This window comes from Mustelus asterias, chromosome 9, assembly GCF_964213995.1.
Source record: "Mustelus asterias chromosome 9, sMusAst1.hap1.1, whole genome shotgun sequence".
NCBI classification, from domain to species: Eukaryota; Metazoa; Chordata; class Chondrichthyes; order Carcharhiniformes; family Triakidae; genus Mustelus; species Mustelus asterias.
In genome coordinates, this window is record NC_135809.1 from 133647838 (window position 1) to 133671044 (window position 23207).

Consider the following 23207-nt stretch of genomic DNA (forward strand, 5'->3'; position numbering starts at 1 on the left):
TTGGGATACAATTTGTTAATAAAATGTAAAGGAAGGCGGGGTTATTCAACTAGAGTTACTTGCATGAATTATGAAAAGAAGCATTGAAGTTTAGGGTATTCAGCAGATTTAATTATCATCTTTGAAAGAGTGTTGGATAAGTACACGAAAGAAAAAAGAAATGCAGGAATATGGGGAAGAGGAACAAGTGGAACCAATTGGATTGCTCAGAAAGATTTGGCACAGACTTTTATGCCCTCTGGCTTCATTCTGTGTACTGTTCTATGATTCCTTGCCAAAAACAAACTATAACTGTGTCATCATCATACCTGTGCTGTGCCTCCAGTTTTTGCTCCAGTTTCTGTTGGCACAGGACAGCGTGCTTCCGTCTCATTGCATGTTCAAAACCTGGCCTTATAAGCAATGCCTGATCATAGCATAGTACTGAATGGTTATATTCCCCCAACATCTGGAAAAGAAAAACACAAATTACTCCACAATTCCATCTAGCATTAAGATTGCTTTTAATTCAGGAAACCACCCGATGCTATATGACATAATTAGCTGCTCATGCTACCAGAAAATGCAAAGATTTTCCACTTTTCGGCATAGATTCCCTTCTTGATAAGATGACTACTGGAATGAACTGGAAAATATTGACAATTTTGTTGCGTCATCTGCTTGTTCTATATTGGTAGATTTTCTATGCAGTCATATTTATTGAATCATCATACATCACAGAAGAGGCCATCGTGTTTGCACCAACATGCGAAAAACACCTGGCCTCCCACGTAATCCCATTTACCAGCACTTAGCCCATAGCCTTGACATGCTAAGTGCTCATTCATGTACTTTTTAAAGGATGTGAGGCAACCCACCTCTACCACCCTCCCAGACAGCGCATTCTGGACCGTCACCACCCTCTGGGTAAAAAGGTTTTTCCTCACATCCCCCCTAAACCTCCTGCCCCTCGCCTTGAACCTATGTCTCCTTGCGACTGACCCTTCAACTAAGGGGAGCAGCTGCTGCTTATCCACTCTGTCTATGCTCCTCATAATCTTGCACACCTTGAACAAGTCACCCCTCAGTCTTCTCTGCTTCAATGAAAATAACCCCAGCCTATCCAACCTCACTTCATAACTTCAATGTTCCATCCCAGGCAGCATCCTGGTGAATCTCCTCTGCACCCCCTCCAGTGCAATCACATCCTTCCAGTCATGTAGTGACCAGAACTGCACACAGTGCTCTAGTTGTGGCCTCACCAAAGTTCTATACAACGCCAACATGACTTCCCTGCTTTTGTAATCATTGCCTCGATTGATAAAGGCAAGTGGATCAATGGATTTCTTTTCCTCTATGTTCTTCAAGTGTTACATTCATTGCCATTCAATTCCCTTGCACTATTCCAACATCTAGGTCTTGTGGCAGAGTGGGTAGCGTCTCTGCCTCGGAGCCAGAAGTGCCAGATTCAAACCCCACTCCAGGACTTGATGGCCAAGGAAGATGTGTTTATAATGTAGGCGACAGGTTGAGCATCACCTTCCAGCACACCAACAGCAGTCAGTAGGAGTGGGAGAGATTCCTGGTCAGCCATGCTTGATGCAGAGTGGCACCGTTCAAGTTATAAGCCTCTGACAACAAACTGGTAACCTGTTCCAGGAATAACTAGCTCTGAAAACAGGCGAAAGCCTACCTTACAAAAAACATAGAAAATTACAGCACAGGAACAGGCCCTTCGGCGCTCCAAGCCTGCACCGACCATGTTGCCTGACTTAGCTAAAACCCCATACCCTTCCGGGGACCATATCCCTCTATTCCCAACCTATTCATGTATTTGTCCAGACGCCCCTTAAAAGTCACTGCCGTATCCGCTTCCACTACCTCCCCCGGCAACAAGTTCCAGGCACCCACCACTCTCTGCGTACAAAATCTGCCTCGTACATCTCCTTTAAACCTTGCCCCTCGCACCTTAAACCTGTGCCCCCTAGTAATTGACTCTTCCACCCTGGGAAAAAGCTTCTGACTATCCACTCTGTCCATGCCTCTCATAATCTTGGAGACTTTTATCAGGTCTACCCTCAACCTCCATCATTCCAGTGAGAACAAACCAAGTTTCTCCAACCTCTCCTCATAGCTAATGCCCTCCATACCAGGCAACGTCCTGGTAAATCTTTTCTGTACCCTCTCCAAAGCCTCCGCATCCTTCTGGTAGTGTGGCGACCAGAATTGAACACTATATTCCAAGTGCGGCCTAGCTAAGGTTCTATAAAGTGTCCCATATGCCTTTTTCACCACCCTACTAACATGCCCTTCCGCCTTCAGAGATCTGTGGACAAACACGCCAAGGTCCCTTTGACCTGCAGAGCTTCCTGCAATGTTGTTCAATTAATACTGTCTGGTGATTTTACTTATGTCATCCAAACCAGGATTTCTTGGCCCTTCGACATTTTCCCTGCATGATAGATACTTCCCCAGTGTGATGGAGCACAACACGGAGTGCTAGTGATATTTGTGAGACAGAGGCCTTGAATTACACTGATACAGTATGAGGCATAACATAATATATATAAATATAGACACTCTGTGACAATTATTTCACCTGGTTGTAAACAAATAGATTTTTGAAAAATATTCCATAATGCTGAGTTTCTTTGTATTTTCTTTAATCAAACTTGTCAAAATAGATCAATTCCTCTTCTGGTTTCACGACAAATAAAGCACTTTAATCAGGCTTAAATTCAGCGAATAACATTTTCTACAGTCTATATGTGAAAATTAAGAAAGGCTGATCTGGTAGCATTGCACTCAACTAGATGGCTGGAATTTGAAACTTAGATTTGGGTAGGGTGGTTGGTGGTGGGGCAGGGGGAGCGTAGTTGGTAGTGGTGGGGGATGGGGGGTTGGGGGCAGGGGGTGCTGAAGGAAAGAGACGGGTGCACGGAAAAAAGAAAAGTTCCAAACATTTTCAAATGTTTCGTCAAAGGAACCAAAAGGACCATTAAAAAGTGACAGTTGCCCAGTGAGACAAAGAGGAGGAATGGGGGAGAAGAACCTGACAAGTTCCTATTCTCAAATGCCTAAAAAGCGAAATTTGGGGGAACAATATGTCAAAGTTTGTATTTGAAGCTTTTACTTTTATCTTGACAAGTGTCCATTCCCACTAGCATGCTGGAAAATTTAAAAATTACACAATGCTGGTTAGAGTGTAATGCTCGAGTTACAAGGTCACATCTTGCATCTGAACCAACACTCAGCCAGATCTCTGCATATCGATCAATAAATGTCTCTCCTTTTTAGCTGACCTTTTGCATTTTAAAAAATCAATCATTCTTCAACTTTTATCCCTGTTACTTGCAATAGAAGAAAATCCCCTTGAAGGTATACACAATATTTGACATGGTTGACATGTGCCAAATTCTTCCCGCAGCTGAAAAAAATTTCAGGGTTCATACGATGACTGCACCAAGAAGACAATTAGGATTTCAAATGATGGAGCAAAGTACAGAAATTCCTGTAGCCACTCTGCAGATAATCAAAAAATTCACCAGTGACAAGTTATTAACAAGGTTTTTGTTTTGTGTACACAGGACAGGAAACATTCAAAACATATTTTCACAGTCCAATCTAAAACCTACGCCACAAAAGGACAGTAGAATATACATGAGTGTAGGACTTAGGAGCAGGGTAGGCCATTTGGGCCTTTGAGCCTGCTCCGACATTCAATAAGATCACAACTAATCTGGTTGCAGTTTCAACTTGATTTTCCGGTCTGCCCTCCATAACCTTTGACCCCCACTGGTCTATCAAAAATCAATCCAACTCAGCCTTGAATAAATTCAATGATCTAGTCTCCACCCAGTCTTCTTCTAGGAAAGAGAATTCCAGACCACTGACCCTCTCTCTTATAGCTAGTAGTCTCACAACATCAGGTTAAAGTTTATTTGGTAGCACGAGCTTTCGGAGCATTGCCCCGTCATGAAGGGGTAATGCTCCGAAAGCTCGTGCTACCAAATAAACCTGTTGGACTTTAACCTGATGTTGTGAGACTACTTACTGTGCCCACCCCAGTCCAACGCCGGCAACTCCACATCATGGCCTCTCTCTTATGGGAGACCTCTTGTTCTTAAGCTGTGTTCTCTAGCTCCAGCCTTCTCCACAAGAGGAAACAATCTCCCTGTCAGCTCCAGCTGTTGTTTGGTGGTATAGAACTTGAATGGTGCTGGAAAGGGGCATGCTGCTGATTCTTTTCATCTTGCACTCATCAGGACAAACATAATAAATTTCATGTTTGTTCTGATGAGTGCAAAGTGAAAAGCTTCACCGACATGTCTCTCTTTACAGCAATATTTTACACGACTGTTTACAGATACAGAAATTTTAGACAGGAACGTTAAAAAAAACAATTTGTTGCATAAAACTTTAAAGACATTAAGCAAGCTAATGAGAATGGAAACAAAATTCACCAGAGAAAAGACCCAGCATACTTACAGCATATATGTTTCCAAGAGTATAATGACTTGTGAGGAAGTCAGTGGATACATCCAGTGCTGCATGAACCAATATGGCTGCATCTGCTGAGAAATGGGCTCGATGCAAGACGTTGGCCAAATTCATCAATGCTATATCTTTATGTTGCCTGTTTAAAAAAATATATATATACACAGTGTAATGCAAGGGTTTTCAATTTCTTTTGCTTATGGGAACCCCATTCCTGTATTATAAATATTCAATGCAGCAAGTTGTTTTTCTGTATAAAAATTGTACAATTAAATTGTACAATTGTACTATTATTATTTTTATCCTGCTAACTTAATGTGTAAATTGTTGCTGGTACACAGTGTCATGTGGTGAAACTGAGGTGGATCACCAGGTGCCTACAATATGTACCCAAGCTCCAGGCTCAATGGGCTGAATGGCCTGCTTGTGCTTGGTTTGATCTGGGTTATGCTGAGCTCTGCCACAGATAAACCACAGTGAGCCACATAGAGAACGGGAGATGAAGTCTGTCAAACCTCAGTCAACATTTTTGATCAATTCCTGACTGATTTACTCCCAAAAAAATGAGCATCGAATCCCAACAATGTTGATCAAATTTAAACATGGCAGGCAGGAGAGCATGCAAGGAAAAGAACCACTGCCAACTATCATAATGGATCTGGGGGAGAAGGATCTCCTCTCCTCAAATATAGGTGCAGCAGTTCTAACACATTTTTTTCCCATTTTTCTCTGTAATCGTTTTTCCTTTGCAGAGAGTGTACAGCTTCGGGAAGTGTACTCCCCATGCATGCTTAAGAGTGCTGCAACAGGCTTTATTGCATCATGATTTTAAAAAAAATTCTTCAAAGCTGCTGATTTGACAGACCCTCAAAATCTTCTCATGGAGCCCAAAGAGGCTGTGGACCTCCAGTTGAGAAATACCAGCGTTAACTAATTTTTACAGGAAATGTCACAAGCACTTGCGTTCATTTACTAAGTTCATACAGTCAGTAAAGAAACAGTAACTTAAATTAAGGGATATAATTAAATCGTAATTCAATCTCTCTCAAAGGTGCTGAGGGGGTTGGGGCCTAAACATGTCGGCGAGCCTGGCTGCAAAGTGATCGGACACTGTTCTGAAAGGGCGTCTCGATCTCTCAGTGCACTGGCCGCCACCCCCCCCCCCCCCCCCGCCCACTCCATCACCCCATCAGTGGCATGTTTCCCCACCTCCTCCCTGACACGGAACGCATCGAGGCCCTCTAATGGGTCCCCCTTCGTGACCCCTGATATGCCCCCTTTCACAATCCCTGATATGCTCCCCCCCCCATCATGGCCCTCCCCCCACTCAGGCCCCTCCAACTTGGCACTGTCCCTGATACACTGGCAGTGCCCAACTGGGAGGACACTGCCAGTGTGCCAGGTGGGCACTGCCAGATGGGGCACATCCCAGTCATGTCCCCAACCACCTGGGGGGCTTCAATAGCCTCTGAGCCCCTTCGAGTGGCCATCACGCCCTGTCGCCATGTGGAGATCAGTAGCGATTCTTGCCAGGCTTGCGCTGCACCCGAGGGTCAGAAGGTCTCAGAGGGGCTGGAAGAATCTGGTGTCAAATGGGCTCGGCATATTTATGCTACTAAAATACATCTAGTTTGTTTAATCTCTCCTTTTCGATTAACTCTTAGATTCTAGAAGGCACTCGAGGAAATCTATGCTGCATTCTGTCCAAGGTCAATGCATCTGTCCGAAGGTATGGAGTGCAGGACTGCTCTCAGTACTTCAGCTGTGGTCTAACCAGGACTTTGTATCCATGACTTCTACCCCCTTGTATTCAATCAGCCTACTTCATAGAATCATAGAAGCCCAACAGTGCAGAAGGCGTCCATTTGGCCCATCAAGTCTGCACCAACCACAATCCCACCCAGGCCCTATTCCTGTAACCCCACATATTTACCTTGCTAATTTCCTGACACTAGGGTCATTTAGTACGGCCAATCAACCTAACCCGCACATCTTTGGACCGTGGCAGGAAACCGGAGTACCCAGAGGAAACCCACACAGACATGGGGAGAATGTGCAGACTCCACACTGACAGTGACCCGAGGATGGAATTCAGCTGTGAGGCAGCAGGGATAACCACTGTGCCAATGCCCATCTACTTGCTCTCTACTGCCACAAATGAAAGAACCTGGGTGTATAAAGAATCCTATCACCTTACCAAGGTTGCCCCAAAGCATTTTGCGTCCAATTAGTTACTTATCAAATTATAGCTACTTTATAAAAATTGCAGCCACTAATATTGATAAACTAGGCGGTCATTTTACAAAAATCAAATGAGACAAATAACCAGTCATTTTATTTTTGCTGGCTTTGATTGAGAGAGAGACATATTGGCCAGGATCCCTGGAGAAACACTGTAGCTACTAAGTTCCTCATATCACAAATGTTTTCTCACTTGCTTTCTGGAAGCTTACCGTGGAGAAAAATGCAATGCCCGAATGACACATTCTACCACCTGGTATGGCTCATTCTTCATCCTCCAGTAAAAGGCAGCCATGTTATACAGCACCCATGATGATGTATTCTAAACAAAAATAATGAAAATATTTTTATAAAAAAACATTTTTTTTATTTGATTTATTATCACATGTATTATACAGTGAAAAGTATTGTTTCTTGCGCGCTATACAGACAAAACATACCGTTCATAGAGAAGGGGATGAGAGAGTGCAGAATGTAGTGTTACAATCATAGCTAGGGTGTAGAGAAAGATCAACTTAATGCAAGGTAAGTCCATTCAAAAGTCTGACAGCAGCAGGGAAGAAGCTGTCTTGAGTCGGTTGGTACGTGACCTCAGACTTTTGTATCTTTTTCCCAATGGAAGAAGAGAATGTCCAGGATGCGTGGGGTCCTTAATTATGCTGGCTGCTTTGCCAAGGCAGCGGGAAATGTAGACAGAGTCAATGGATGGGAGGCTGGTTTGGTTAAAGCAGTTGATGGGGCTGCTGCTTTATATAGATCTGGGAACTGAAATCGACCATTTTAACCCATTAGCTGACATTATGCTCCCTGAAAACATCGGGGTATGGCATTAAAATCTAACTGACTGTATGATCATGGGGGACGGGGGGGGGGGTGTGGTACACTGGTTAGCACTGCTGCCTCACAGCGCTAGGGATCCAGGTTTGATTCCCTGCTTGGGTCACTGTCTGTGTGGAGTTTGCACATTCTCCCCGTGTCTGTGTGGGTTTCTTCCAGGTGCTCCGGTTTCCTCCCACAAGACGTGCTGGTTTGGTTTATTGACCTGAACAGGCGTCGGAGTGTGGCGACTAGGGGAATTTCACAGTAACTTCAATGGAGGGTTAATGTAAGCCTTATTTGTGACTAATAAATAAACTTTAAAGTACTTTTACTTTGTCTGATGTGAACCTTGCAATTACTGCACTTAACTATTACTGACTGAACAATTCAGCTCCAGTATTCATGTAAAGGTGCATTGCCTTAATAATTCTTCCTTAGGCTTGCGAACAGTATAAATTTAAAAGGAATATTGATCAAATTATTTTAGAACAATAAAATTTCAACATGTTTTGCAGTCCTCACAGCTGAGTAGAAATGACTGAAGCAGCTTAAGCTTTATGGCATTTGGGTAACACATTGAGAACCGATATGGCAATTTGGTAATGTATGCATATGGCAGATTTCAAAACATTTTTAACGCACAAAGTTACATTCTCTTCAATACAAGGCAAATTAATTTGTTTTTCTATGAAGCTTAAATTTTCTTTTCAATACAATTGTGCTCAACTTATTATGAGACAGAAGAGAAACTGTGTTGAATAAATTGATATTCAACTTTCAAAATAGTTGGTGAAAATGGGTTTGGAAAACGCCATTAAAATTATGGAAATTTAAGAAACACAAATATTTATTGGACTTTTCCTTTGAGAATGCCATCAAAAATATCAATTAATTATTTCACTTCACCACCATTTTTGATTAAGATAAACATATCACTTCAAGCAAAAAGCTCTCATTTGAGTTTAGCTACTCAAATTGCTACTGAAAGTTCGAGAAAGCTATTCCAACTTTTCTCAATTCTTTTTTGGAAGAGGTGATGTGGAGATGCCAGCGTTGGACTGGGGTGGGTACAGTAAGAAGTCTCACAACACCAGGTTAAAGTCCAACAGGTTTATTTGGAATCACGAGCTTTCGGAGTGCTGCTCCTTCATCAGGTAAGTGGGAAGAGGTGAATGGAGGGAGAACAACATATAATTAGGAATGAAGTAATAGGTTCAGAAACAATGGCAGATGTAATGCCAAATTCACAACTGGATCTCATTCCAATGAACATTTTGGACATATCTTATGACCAGTTGGGAGATCTTGTGGTGCAGTGGGTAGCGTCTCCGCCTCCGAACCAGAAGCTCCATGTTCAAGTCCCACCCTCAGGACCTGATGGCCAAGGAAGTTGTGTTCATAATGCAGTCAACTCTTGAATATCAACCTGTGTAAAATCCTTTCCACATGCTAACTGCAGCAACAAGAGGAGAGACTCCTGGTTAGCTATGCTTGATGCGGATTGGCTCCCCCTCAAACGAGAAGCTTCTGGAGACAGGATAGCAACCTGTTCCAAGAAAAGCTAGCTACGGAAACAGATGAAAGTTTGCTTTCTGCACCACCAAGTGCGGGAAGAGAAACAAGAACAATAAAACCAGGTACTTTCCTGCATCGCCAATTCATAAATGAGCAGTAACTAATTGGTACCAGATATTGTACTTCTGATATACAGCAATGGTTTTGTCGCATCTTACACAACAGACATATGCTAGGGATTTGAAATGGTAGAAAATGGTATTTGTCAAAGGTAAATCATGTTTGATTGACTTGACTCAGTTCTTCGATGAAGTGACAAAGAGGGATGAGGAAGGTCGTGTGGCTGATATGTCTACAGATTTTCAAAGGATCTTTGATAAACTACCACATAATAAATGTATTAGCAGAACTGAAGCTCAACAAATTAAAATTTTGGACATAAAATTGGTTGAAGGATAGAAAGTAGAGATTGTGGTATTTTACTCCCAGACTGGATGGAAGCCATGGGTCACTATTAGGATTATTGCTCTTTCGGATATATATTTATGGCCTGAACTTGGGTTTACAGGGAACAACTTTAAACTTTTCAGGTTAGTGAGACTTGGAAACGTGTAATATAATACATGGGTAAGATTGGTATAGAGGGATATGAGCCAAACGTGGGCAATTGGGACAAGCTTAATGGTAAAAACTTGGCAGCATGGACAAGTTGGGCTTGTTTTCATGCTCTAAACCTCTATGACTCTATGAAGAGAAATATAATAGTAGACTGGTGGCAAAAATCAGCACATGGAATTTAGTGCAGAGAAGTATGAAATGAAGCATTTTGATATGAAGACTGAGAAGAAACAATATGAATTAAATGATACATTTGAGAGAGGAGCAGGAACGGAGACAAATTGTAATCAAATAATTGGAGGTGGCAGGGCAAGTTAAAAGGGCTGTTAAAAAGCACAGGGCACCCTTGGCTTTATAAATAGAAACAAGGAGTACAAAATTAAGTAAATTATCCAATTCCCTTTGAAAGTTACGATTGAATCTGCTTCCACCAGCCTTTCAGGCAGAGTTCCAGACCATCATATTTCACACCAAAAAGAAAAAGGCGATCATCTTCCCAGTGGTTCTTTTATTTCATGAATCATTAGGTAGGGATCAGCTGGAATACGGTGTTGAATTCTGGGCATTGGGAGAACATCAAAACCTTTGAAAGGCTACAGAGGAGATCTACTAGAATATCAGGGATGTAGCCCTTATGTGGAGAAACTAGAGGACCTCGAGTTGCTCTTCTTAGAGCAGAGAAGGTTAAGGACGGGATATAACGGAGGTGTCCATAATCATGTTGGGGTTTAAAACAATAATGAGAAATTGCTTCGAGTATAAGGCTCAGTAACCAGATGATAAGGTTTAAGGTGCTGAGGAGTAGGTACAGAGGAGATGTCAGGGGTACGTTTTTCACTCAGAGGGTGGTGGGTGCGTGGAATGGGCTGCCAGCAACGGTGGTGGAGGCGGATCCGATAGGGTCTTGTAAGAGACTTTTAGATAAGTACATGGAACTTAGTAAGATAGAGTGTTATAGGTAAGCCTAGTAATCGCTAAGGTAGGGACATGTTCGGCACAACTTTGTGGGCTGAAGGGCCTGTATTGTGCTGTAGTTTTTCTATGTTTCTATATAGATTTAAAGTGATTGACAAAATAAGCATCACGGAGGCGAAAATTTGTTTATTTCTTACACAAGATATGATGATCTGGAAATGCACTGCCTAAAAGAATGTCATAAGCTGATTCAATACCAACTTTTAAAAGGAATAGATAAATCCCTGATTGTGGAAAAAATTGCAATGTAGGTGCAGTGTCTCAAAGCAGGTGACCATGGGACCGAGACTGCGCCGTGTTTTGGATATTGCCGGTTTTCGGGTTGTGTGTTTTGGGCCAAGCGTTGCTCAGACACTCAAAAGCACTGGAAAAGGCAAGAACTCAGAGCTGATAACTAGTCAGCATGCCACCGTGCCAATACAGCACCGAGCTGAACAACTGTTGTTACACTTGGGGTGGCACGGTGGCACAGTGATTAGCACTGCTGCCTCACAACACCAGGGACCCGGGTTCGATTCCCGGCTTGGGTCACTGTCTGTGTGGAGTTTGCACGTTCTCCCAGTGTCTGCGTGGGTGCTCCAGTTTCCTCCCACAGTCTGAAAGATGTGCTGGTTAGATGTATTGACCCAAACAGGCGCTGGAGTGTGGCAACTAGGGGAATTTCACAGTAACTTCATTGCAGTGTTAATGTAAGCCTTACTTGTGACTAATGAATAAACTTTAACTTTAAAAAACAGAAAATGCTGCAAAATCTCAGCAGGTCTGACAGCATCCGTGGAGAGAGAATAGAGCCAACGTTTCGAGTCTGGACGATCCTTCGTCAGAGCTATTTTACACATCTAATAATAATTAAAATTTGTGCATGGCAGCTTTAAAAAGTGTCCAGTGTTTGGGCATGGCTGGTTTTCAGATTGCTGTATTTGAGACTATGGGGAAAGTGCAGGAGAATGGGAATAATTAGATAGCACTTTCAAAGAGGTGGCAGGCTCAGCCAAATTGCTTTACCCTCGCAGGTCTGCTGCAAAGAATGCATGCAGAGCTTACTTCATTCACACACTAACAGCCAAAAGGTAGATTGTTTAAAAAAATGATAAAAATGTAAACTGTACCTTCAACAAGGCCGCATTAATTCTATGCCCTATTTCTTCAATACTTCTACCTAATCTTCTCGATAAGCTGATAAAGATAGGATCTTCTTTTGATAATACTGGTGCTGTAAGGTTAATCCGTTCTTGGATACCCTAGAAACAAAGTTTTATGTATTACGAGGCATTTCAATTTTCAAATCCCAGAACTTGGAAGTATAAAAGAGTATAAGTTTCATGTTTTCCATCAAAACCAATTTGTTCTGATCTGGTATTGTTTTTAGGTCTAAATTGGTTTCGGCCACATATAGTAAACAATGGGGTGATGTCGACTGTTCTTTCCCTTCATGCCGTGTATAATTCTCTCTATATTAGTAATTGTTGGTGCAAGACTATCTTTGGAACATCTCTGGACAATTAACTCTGCGACATAAAGTTGCTTACTTTGAGAAATTGGGTTAGAATGAACGGCTACATTATTTCACTCTGTTTGACTGTTAGTATCCAGAACTCCCATATAAGATGCTGGTTTAATCTCAAACTACTTTTTCAATATTTAATGCTCAACTATTAAGAATAGAATGATTTTATATTATCTTTACTCTCGCCCAGAGTGAAATTGGTAACAGGTACAAAACATTCATTATAAACACGGGACTGATTAAACTTAATTTATCAAGAACCCTTGTAACCAGTACAGGGTAGTTTTTAAGCTCCTCAGATGGGACTGGTTTTGAATGCAAATCCTAAGGGATAAAGGACATGCCATACAGCAATCTCTTGCATGTACATTTTTCATCAGAGGCGGAGAGATGATCTGTGAAATGACACTAACGCTGTTGTTTCATGTTTACTGGCACATTCTTGGAAATAAAATTAAATTGCCAATTAGAGATACACACTTCCTTCATAGGAGTTCCAGGGCTGCAATGAAGTACAGCTTGAAAGACAGAGTTTTGAGATTCCTATAGTGCAGCAGAACTTGGATCCAGCAGATTCTAGGCTTAGATTCAAAATGTCACTTTGTCCTGTTACTTTATTCCATACTTAGCAAAACATTCTTCTTCAACCCTCGTCCCCTCCTCATGAACTCCTCACTGCCCGCTCAGTCTCTGCTATTTTCCTCAAGCAAAGAAATTAGATATTTTTTTACATGAAAAGTGCTATATAAATGTAAATTGCTGTTGCCTTTTCTTTACACTGGAGCCATTAAAATTTTAAAAAGGCAATTTCCCAAGAACCCGTCAGAAGTTCAATCTTTAACTAAATAATGAGTGTTATTTTAAGTGCAATTTGTGTAGGATCAAATGAGCCTGCAGAAAAGCATTTACCCGCAAATGCTGAAAGGCATGAATACTAAATGGCAGCTCCATCATTTTTGTACACTCTGGCGTTTCGAGATCTGGAGGTAATGGGGCTTTCGCATCAATGTAATCTTCAGGGCTACAAGAAAAGAACACCATGTCAATCTCTGCAGTTCACAAAAAGCTGCAGCAAAAAACAGGCAGATTGGTTTAAAAATACACACACACACACACAAATAAGCATACATATACATAGGAAACAAATGACAAAATACCCATTTAAAGTTGCAAACTTATAAATTAATATCCACAGAAAGAATTACAATCCTTGCATAAATTAATCATTTATTTTAGTAGAGTATTAATCTCACAATTCAGTGACTGCAGATTAAGTTCAAAGTCTGACCAATGCTGTACTTATCAATCCCTGTTATACAGAATTCAGTCAACTCTTGGGGTGTGTCTTTACAGCCCCAAAGTAGTGGAATTTCATTTCAAAAGAGGAATGAATACTTTTTACTCATTACTTCCAGAGTACTGACTTTTGGATAATCAAGTTGATTGGTTAACAACTGCAGATAGGTTCTGGCTTTGATTCCCATTTAACATTAATTAAATAACAGTATTTTCATGAAATAATGTTGCCCACAAAGAACCAGGGAAAACTGTAACTTGCATTAGCAGTTCATCTCTGATGCAAGGCAAAACGTTCAAATGTTCCTTTCCATTAGGTCACAAATCTAATGTCATCATGGATGCAATAGGGGTTAAGGACGTTGGTTAGCTCAGTTGGCTGGACGGCTGGTTTGTGATGCAGGCAGTAAAGAAAGCAAATGATATGTTGGCCTTCATAGCGAGAGGATTTGAGTATAGGTACTGGGATGTTTTGCTGTAATTGTTTAGGGTGTTGGTGAGGCCACACCTGGAGTTTGGTGTGCAGTTTTGGTGTCCTTATTTGAGGAAGGATGTCCTTGCTGCAGAGGGAGTGCAGTGTAGGTTTATCAGGCTGATTCCTGGGATGAGAGGGCTGTCATATGAGGCGAGACTAAATCGGTTAGGATTATATTCACTGGAGTTTATAACATATTTATTAGTGTCACAAAGTAGGCTTACATTAACACTGCAATGAAGTTACTGTGAAAATCCCCTAGTCACCACACTCCAGCACCTGTTCGGGTACACAGAGAGAATTTAGCATGGCTAATGCACCTAACCAGCAGTTTTTCGGACTGCGAGGGGAATTCAAAGCACCCGGGGCAAACCCACGCAGACAAGGAAAGAACGTGCAGACTCCGCACAGACAGTGACCTAAGCCAGGAATCGAACCCGGGTCCCCGGCACTGTGAGGCAGCAGTGTTAACCGTCACCCAGTTTAGAAGAGTGAGAGGGGAGAAACTTATAAAATTCTAACAGGATTAGACAGGGCAGATTCTAAAAGAGTCCAGAACTAGTGGTCATAGTTTAAGGATAAAGGGTAAACTTTTTCGGATTTAAGTGAGAAAATATTTCCTCACCAAGAATGTGTGGAATTCACTCCCACAGAAAGTAGTTGAGACCAAAATGTAGTGTGATATCAAGAATGAATAGAATATAGTTCTTGGGGCTAAAGGGATCAAGGGATATGGGGTGGGTGGGGAGAGAGGAGGCAGCATCAGGATTCTGAATTTGATGATCAACCATGATCATAATGAACACTAGAGCATGCTCGAAGGGTCAAATGGCCTACTCCTGCTTCTACTTCCTACCCACGTTTCTATGTACCAGCCAAGGTTATTCATGAAGACCCGGCCATTTCAACCTTGCCCCTTGTCTGCGATGTGGTGATGCTAAGGTTAAGTCACCAGTAAGCTTTTCCCCTCAAAGGGGAGAGCAGCCTATGGTCATCTGGGTCTATGGTGACTTTACGTTTAAACGTTGATTATGTTCAGATACAAAGGTGAAGGGTATTGTTTAAAGATAAATTTGCCCCTTTAAGAGGCTATCAATTTGCATAATTGGTTTATTTGATGAATGTGTTCTACAGGTACTCAAAAGAGCAAAATGAGAAACTGCTGGGAGTAGGTAGGAAGCAGAGACAGACACACATTTCATTCCTCATTCTTCACCAACTAGCTTAAATTCGGTTTAATTCCAGGAATAATTTCCATAAGAAATCCTAGAGATCAAAGCCAAGGATGAAGCTGGATGCCGATTAGGAGTGAAGCCAGTTAAATAGCTCTAGCTACTTGGCAGTAAGCAAACTACTCCCTTCTTGAGTAGCTCCCATATATCATTAATACAGATCCTGGATGTTGATTTCCAGAGTTCATTTGGAGTTACTCCTATACGCATTCATGACAGACATGGCTAAAACGACTCTGTGGTGTGATAAGAGCAGAAATGGCAGATCTAAGTCAGCGCAAACTATTCTCTGAACTGTTTGTGACAGTCAGTCACTTAAAGGCGGATTGCTGCCTTAGACTTCATCTAGCAAATTAACGGAGAGATTGATCATTATCTAGCCACTGACAAGGCAATTGCTTGGCTGTGTAGATGCTAAATACATAAATAAATATTCTGGTGAATGGCAGGGAGGTAAAAAAAAGACTATTTTTAAAAATGCACTTTCAAACCTGATATCCTTGCTCTCCAGAGAAATGTATGTTCCATCATACAGATCGAGGTCCCCAAGAGGCACCTTGGCTTTAATGCAGTCGGAGTCCTCTTTGTAATGTCTCTGCTCCAAACCTGTGTCTCGATCCTCATTTTCTTCTATGTGAATTTTCTGAGCTACTAAATGTTTCTGTGTACGGAGGAGGGAAGAGTTAATATTTTTAATGGTCAAGGACTTTACCTTTCCCATCTGAACATGACATTACAGAGGATACACTGTTCCACAATGATGACACACTTCCCTAATTAATATAATTGTTTTAAGATTAGAACAACTTGCACCATAATTCTGAAATAACTGGAGTCAATGAGACTTGATAACAGATCTTTGGTTGCAACTTTAATAGTAGCCAGGTTTTCCTGGAATCTACATTCTTACTTTGTTATTCAAATGAGTGCAAACACTCGCATCTTCCCCAAACAGCTACTGCCACAGTTTGTTTGATGAGTGTTCTGTCAACTTGATGTAAGAAATGGAAGTTTACAATGAATAATTTTTTTTAAATGACAAAGATGCTTTTTTTTGTCAGATTAATTTTCCTTTTGATTAAGTAGCAATCTTTCTCTTCCTTGATATTTTATTAATATTTAGGGGGATTAGCGGGTCAAATACTTGGGGTTACGAGGAACAGGTCTGGGTGGGATTTCGCCTCAGAGTCAGAGGGATTACGTGGGGTTACAAGAATAGGGTTTGGGTGGGATTGTTGTCGGTGCAGACTTGAAGGGCCGAACGGCCTCCTTCTGCACTGTAGGGATTCAATGATTCTGCAGGGATTCTATGATTCTGCAGGGATTCTATGATTCTGCAGGGATTCTATGATTCTGCAGGGATTCTATGATTCTGCAGGGATTCTATGATTCTGCAGGGATTCTATGATTCAAATGCTCTGTGCACAGAGGTCACTTCAGCAAGTCTTAAAGGACGATGAAATGAATTGACATTCTGCTCCCGACATTACATACTGAAGCTGGTATGCTGGGGAAGAGTCTCACGACCAGGACTGCTCAATGGACCTTTTCTTCCATTTGCCAGTCATGCCATCCCACTTTCAACCTTGGTTACAAACATTGTATCCACGTTAATACATCAGCAGGATCCACTCTGGTGATTTTAATAGCTTTGGCTGTACCGAAAATGTTCCATCGTCCTGTGAAGTAACGCGTTTGACAACTAATATACCAAATGTCTGCATAGCTTAATGTCTTCAGTAGGATCTCTAATCTGTTACCTCCAAGTATCTGATACACTCAAGTTTCTAATTTGATATAGATTTTCCTCCTTTTGTGTGGTCACCACGTCGATTTTGTTCAGATTATATATTCCCGGCTTCCCCCCTGAATTCTTATGAAGCTCAGTCTGCCGGGGTTTGGATTCAGTCCACACAAATCCAAATCTGCATAACAAATAAATCTAAAGGCTGAGCTCTCAATAATAAATCCTTTGCCTGCTGCATTAACCAAACTGAACATTTTCAGTGATTCAAAAATCGAGTGGAAAGTAAAAATTCAGAGGAAGGTTTTTTGGTAAAAAGCATGAGATAGCAGAAGGAGCCATTCATTGACGATTCTTCAGTAAACTGAAATGGGGAAGTTTACAATTAAGACTTGATAGCCAGATGGAAAAAACCATCAGATTATTACCAGTTTTCTTTCGTCATTAGGTTTCAGAGAGTTGGATATATATTTAAAAGTGATGAATTTAGAGGGCTACAGAGATAGGGCTGGAGAATGGGACTGGCTGGGTAGCTGTCAGGAGCTGATACAGACACAATGGGCCAAATGGCCTCCTTCATAGAATCCCTACATCAAGTCTGCCAGAGTAACTTACTTACACAGGTCCTCTCCCCCACCCTATCCCTGTAATCTCACACATTTCACATGGCGAATCCATCTAACCTGCACATCTTTTGGACACTAAGAGGCAATTTAGCATGACCAATCCACCTAACTCGCACATCTTCGGAGTGCGGGAGGAAACCGGAGCACCCGGAGGAAACCCATGCAGGCACAGGGAGAACGTGCAAACTCCAAACAGGCAGTGACAGTGGCCAGAGGCCAGAAGTGAATCCCGGTCCCTGGTGCTGTGAGGCAGCAGTGCTAACCACTGTGCCACCTCTACAGTGCTGTAAAATTCTATGATTCTATTACAAAACAAAGCTTATTTTCCTTTTCTAATCGCAGTCTCATAACATCTGAAACATTCCAGCTGTGTTTTATTAAAATTTCTCTTTCCCTCAAGTTTCATGCACCTTAATTAAATAAAAGGATTTCATAACCTACTTCCAACTCTTTGAGGTAGTTGACTGTGGCTTCCTGTCTCATAAACACCACCAAATCATGGGGATGTTTCAAATTAAGAGGGGAATCCACCTGCCAAAAAAAAGAAATATTATAGTACTTCCTTCCAACTATTTCAAACCACATTTTTACAGTTGCACAGTTACTCTGTCACAACCTGCACACATTTTAAGAAACTATTTTATGGAGGCTCATAACCGCTTCCCAGTGATGTGCTCTGGAATCCCTCTCGGAAGTTCCAAGCTCACAGCTTACCAAGCAATTGTTCAGAAGGGGTAACTTCCCCTGGACAATTGTGCTGGGAACTATGCGACAACAAAATTTAAATCTTTAACTTCGGCCAGTTTTACATTCATATATTTACTGAGAAAGGGTTGGAAGAAATTAAAGCACTTCTAAGTTCGGTATAATTATTTCAAAGATTCAGACTGCGCACCGGACAGGACACCCCCAATCCCACAGGGGACTGCCCACCCCTACCGCCCCCTCAACGAAGCATCCCACCTGCACGAAACAACCCAACCCCGAGGGGACCACCTAACCCCCAGGGGATCACCCAGCTCCACCGCCCCCTAACTCAGAACCCGACCTGCACAGGATTCCCCACCGCTCGACCTGACGTCACCTGTCTGATGAGGCTCGACCCCCCCATTCTGAACCTGCTGCTCCACATTCCCCCACACCTCCCCAAACTGCACCTCCAGGTATCGGACTCCTCCTCCCCCGCCGTATGTCTGACTTCCCACACCCCATTCCCTTACCTTCTCGCTGAACTTTAATTTTTAACGGGGCCTTTGAGCTCACTTGTCGTTCGGCAGCTAGTGCCCTAGGAAGGGGACATGTCCTCCCGCATGCAGCTCCTTTTACACTTGGCTGCTGGAGCTGGGGGTGTGCTTTATTGTTCGAACCTCACTGGGCCTGAACCTGGACAAGACAGCTAGGTGCTTTAGCATTTTGGTGCAGGCAAGTCAGTGTGGAATGGCAATCCATCACTGATTGCCACTCTGAGGAAGTTATGGCCCTCATCATCTCTAATTAAGATACGTGCTTCGTGAAGTCAATGAGACCAGCTGTACATAAACATTCCAAGTTCCATTTTCCTCGCAGCCTGGAAATACCAAACAGGCAGCAGCCTTTACCAATGTTAGGAACTTCAAAGGCTGAAGTCCAAAGCTGTTAAAAGCAGATTTTAAAAAAGGACCCGACCGCAGCTTCAGGAATTGGATCGGTAAATCTTCCAGGCCACAGTGGGAGACGCTCTTAATTTGGAATGAGGGGGGCACTTTTTGGAGCAAAGTTTATAACTTTTCACTTTGCATCTTGACCAGACCTGCAAGTGCTCCAATTCCCAACACAATTTCATTTTGATGAGCACCAGGGTTGACAATTCTGCAGTAGGGGGTCACCTTCAGAAACATGTTTCTATGTTCAGGCTGCTGACCTTTGTCCTATATCTGCGGATTGAGATTTGATGGTTAGAATCCAAACGTGATGTAATACTCCGTGTCGTATGCACACAAACAAGATGTTATTCAAAATGATCTGTTACAAATACTTGGCAACTAGCTAACTGGGCCACAGAGAGAAAGAAAAATGCACATTTGAAAGGGGCCCACAGTTTGGAAACCCTGGACTTGAGCAGAAGTGAAGGTGAAGGTGTGGTTGAACAAATAAATAACTGCAACAATGTTGTAGCAAAAAAAATGGAATAAGCTCCCAACAGTTGGGAACAAGTGATCTTGTGTCAAATAAAACAACTGGATATGTGGGAACACCACACATTCACATTCAAAATCATTACAGTGAGTCTAATCAATTGTTCGATATGGTTACTGCAAGATAAAGTAGCTCATGTCAATTCCTACGAAGCCTTTTCTCATTAAGCGTTTGTTCAATTTGCATTTAGAATGTGAAAGTCAGCGCAAAAGACACAAATCCCTACTTTGCGTCACAAGGCAATGCTTATCAGATTTTTGGGTGATGCAACTGACCAAGTAAGTCGACAGCATTACAGTCAACTGCTTATACGAGCAACGGACACCACTGAATCCAAGATATCTACGACAGTCCAAAATTCATAACGGCCTCCTCAAATCTGTCTGGTCTACTACCTCTGCCTTCACCTTCAGAAACTGACTCAAAGTATATTTCTACAACCGAACTTTCAGAAAACCCTCCTAATCACTCTCTCCTTCCTTGGTTCATCATTTCCTTACATATAACAATGAAGTAATACAGCCATCGGCATTATGAACTCAGGGATTTATTTGAATGGCTAATTTACTGTATTGGAGCCAGAAAACACGAGTATATAAAAAAATACTATGGATGCTGGAAGCCTGAAATATAAGGGAATACTCAGCACATCAGATAGCTTTTTCTAATTAATTCTTGGGACAGCATATCTTTTTATTCATTCTGGCGCCAGAGAAAGCATTCTTTCTGGTTGTATCACAGCTTGGTATGGCTCCTGCTCTGCCCAAGACTGGTGTGGAGTCTGCATATTCTCCTCGTGTCTGCGTGGGTTTCCTCCGGGTGCTCCGGTTTCCTCCCACAGTCCAAAGATGTGCGGGTTAGGTTGATTGGCCATGCTTAAATTGCTCCTTAGTGTCCTGAGATGTGTAGGTTAGAGGGATTAGTGGGTAAAATATGTAGGGATATGGGGGTAGGGCCTGGGTGGGATTGTGGTCGATGCAGACTCGATGGGCCAAATGGCTTCTTTCTGTACTGTAGGGTTTCTATGAAAAAAAAAGAAACTACAAAAGGTCGTGAAAGTAGCCCAATCCATCACTCAAATCAGCCTCCCATTCATTGACTCTGTCTACACTTCCTGCTGCCTTGGAAAAGCAGCCAGCATAATTAAGGACCCCATGCACCCCAAACATACTCTCTTCCACTTTCTTCCTGAGGTCACGTACCAACCAACTCAAGAACAGCTTCTTCCCTGCTGCCATCAGACTTTTGAATGAACCTACCTTGCATTAAGTTGATCATTCTCTACACCCTAGCTATGACTGTAACACAACATTTTGCACTCTCTCCTTTCCTTCTCTATGATCGGTATGCTTTGTCTGTGAAGTGCGCAAGAAACAATACTTTTCACTGTATGTTAATACATGTGACACATCTTTTCTTATTATTTTATTGGGATGCAGGTATCACTGGCGAGGCCAGCATTCATTGGTGAGCTGCCTTCTTGAACCACTGCAGACCATGTGGTGTAAGTACACCTAGAGTGCTGTTACGGAGTTCCAGGATTTTGACCCAGTGACAGTGAAGGAAAGAGAAACAAAGTTAATGTATCAGGTCGACATACTTCCTCCAGAACAGGAAAAAGCTAGAGGTGAAACAGCTTCTGAGGAGATACGTGGGCAAGGAAAGTTAAACTTTAATCTGCCCGGAACTAAAAATTACCTCTAAAGTATTAACATGAACCATGAACTAGATATTCATCACAGACTGAACCATAGAATCCTTACAGTGCAGGAGGCCGCCATTTGGTCCATTGAGTCCGCACTAGCTCTCTGAAAGAGCATTTTACTCAGGCCAACATCACTTCCCCCCCTCCCCCCAAATGCCCATAATCCCATGCATTTAGAATGGTTAATCCATCTAATTTGTATATCTTTTGGACAGAAAGGGGCAATTTAACATGGCCTATCCACCTAATCTGCACATCTTTGGACTGTGGGAGGAAACTGGAGCACCCGGAGGAAACCCATGCAGACATGGGGAGAACGTGCAGACTCCACACTGCAAACTGTACAGAAATAGATTTAGAAGTTAAATGATCTTACAGTCCAAGGAAACAGAAAAACGTAACTGGATTTAGCAAATGTAAAAGGAATGAGTTATCAGTCTGTTGGAAATCTGAAATAAAAATAAATTGCTGGAAAAGCATCTCTGGAGAGAGAAACAAGAGTAAACACCAATAAAGAAACATAGAAAATAGGTGTTGGCCATTCGGCCCTTCGAGCTTGCACCACCATTCAATACGATCATGGCCGATCGTGCACTTTAAGTATCCCACTCCCGCTTTCTCTCCATATCCCTTGATCCTTTTAGCCACAAGGGCCACGTCCAGCTCCCTCTTGAACATATCTAACGAACTGGCTCCAACAAGAATGATCCCTGGAATGAAGAGCTTGTTGTATGAGGAACGGTTGAGGGCTCTGGGTCTGTACTCATTGGAGTTTAGAAGGATGAGGGGGGATCTTATTGAAACTTACAGGATACTGCGAGGCCTGGATACAATGGACATGGAGAGATGTTTCCACTAGTAGGAAAATCTAGAACCAGAGGGCACAACCTCAGACGATCCTTTAAAACAGACATGAGGAGGAATTTCTTCAGCCAGAGAGTGGTGAATCTGTGGAATTTTTTGCCGCAGAAGGCTGTGCAGAGCAGGGTCATTGAGTGTCTTTAAGACAGAGATAGACAGGTCCTTGATTAATAAGGGGATCAAGGGTTATGGGGAAACGCACGAAAATGGGGATGGGAAAAAATATCAGCCTTGATTGAATGGCGGAGCAGACTCGATGGGCCGAGTGGCCTAATTCTGCTCCTACTTCTTATGACACCCAAGTCACACTGCAGTTCCCCTTTTCCTAAACTGCCATCATTCAGATAATAATCTTCCTTCCTGTTTTTGCCACCAAAGTGGATAACCTCACATTGATCCACATTATATTGCATTTGCCAAGTATTTGCCCACTTAGCCAGCCTGTCCAAGTCACCCTGCAGCCTCTCAGCATCCTCCTCACAGCACACACTGCCACCTAGCTTAGTGTCGTCTGCAAATTTGGAGACATTGTATTCAATTCCTTCGTCCAAATCATTGTGAATAGCTGAGTTCCCAGCACTGAACCCTGCGGTACCCCACTAGTCACTGCCTGCCACTTTGAAAAGGACCTGTTTATTCCCACTCTCTGCTTCCTGTCTGCCAACCAGTTTTCTATCCACGTCAATACGTTACCCCTAATATCATGAGCTTTAATTTTGCTCACCAATCTCTTGTGTGGGACTTTGTCAGAAGCCCTTTGAAAGTCCAGATACACAACATCCACTGGTTCACTCTTGTCCACTCTACTGGTCACATCCTCAAACAATTCCAGAAGATTTGTCAAACACGATTTCCCTTTAGTGAATCCTTGCTGACTTGGACTGATCCTGTCATCGCTTTCCAAACGCTCAGTTATTGCATCCTTAATAACTGACTCCAGCA

At 42.4% G+C, this 23207-nt stretch overlaps 1 protein-coding gene across 4 annotated transcripts in view; it reads right to left on the reverse strand.

Moving 5' to 3' along the window:
- Window positions 1–23207, reverse strand: part of ttc17 (tetratricopeptide repeat domain 17) — a 103554-nt gene that overhangs the window by 68667 nt on the left and 11680 nt on the right. For 2 of the 4 annotated variants that reach the window (XM_078221057.1, XM_078221059.1), the window contains exons 2-8: window positions 17966–18055; window positions 15646–15815; window positions 13061–13172; window positions 11754–11885; window positions 6930–7039; window positions 4468–4615; window positions 309–448 (exon numbers count right to left, since the gene is read on the reverse strand). In XM_078221057.1, the coding sequence (XP_078077183.1) occupies window positions 309–448; window positions 4468–4615; window positions 6930–7039; window positions 11754–11885; window positions 13061–13172; window positions 15646–15815; window positions 17966–18055 (902 nt within the window). The remainder of the gene's footprint in view (window positions 1–308; window positions 449–4467; window positions 4616–6929; window positions 7040–11753; window positions 11886–13060; window positions 13173–15645; window positions 15816–17965; window positions 18056–23207) is intronic. The other 2 variants (XM_078221060.1, XM_078221058.1) reach the window with 1 other exon arrangement.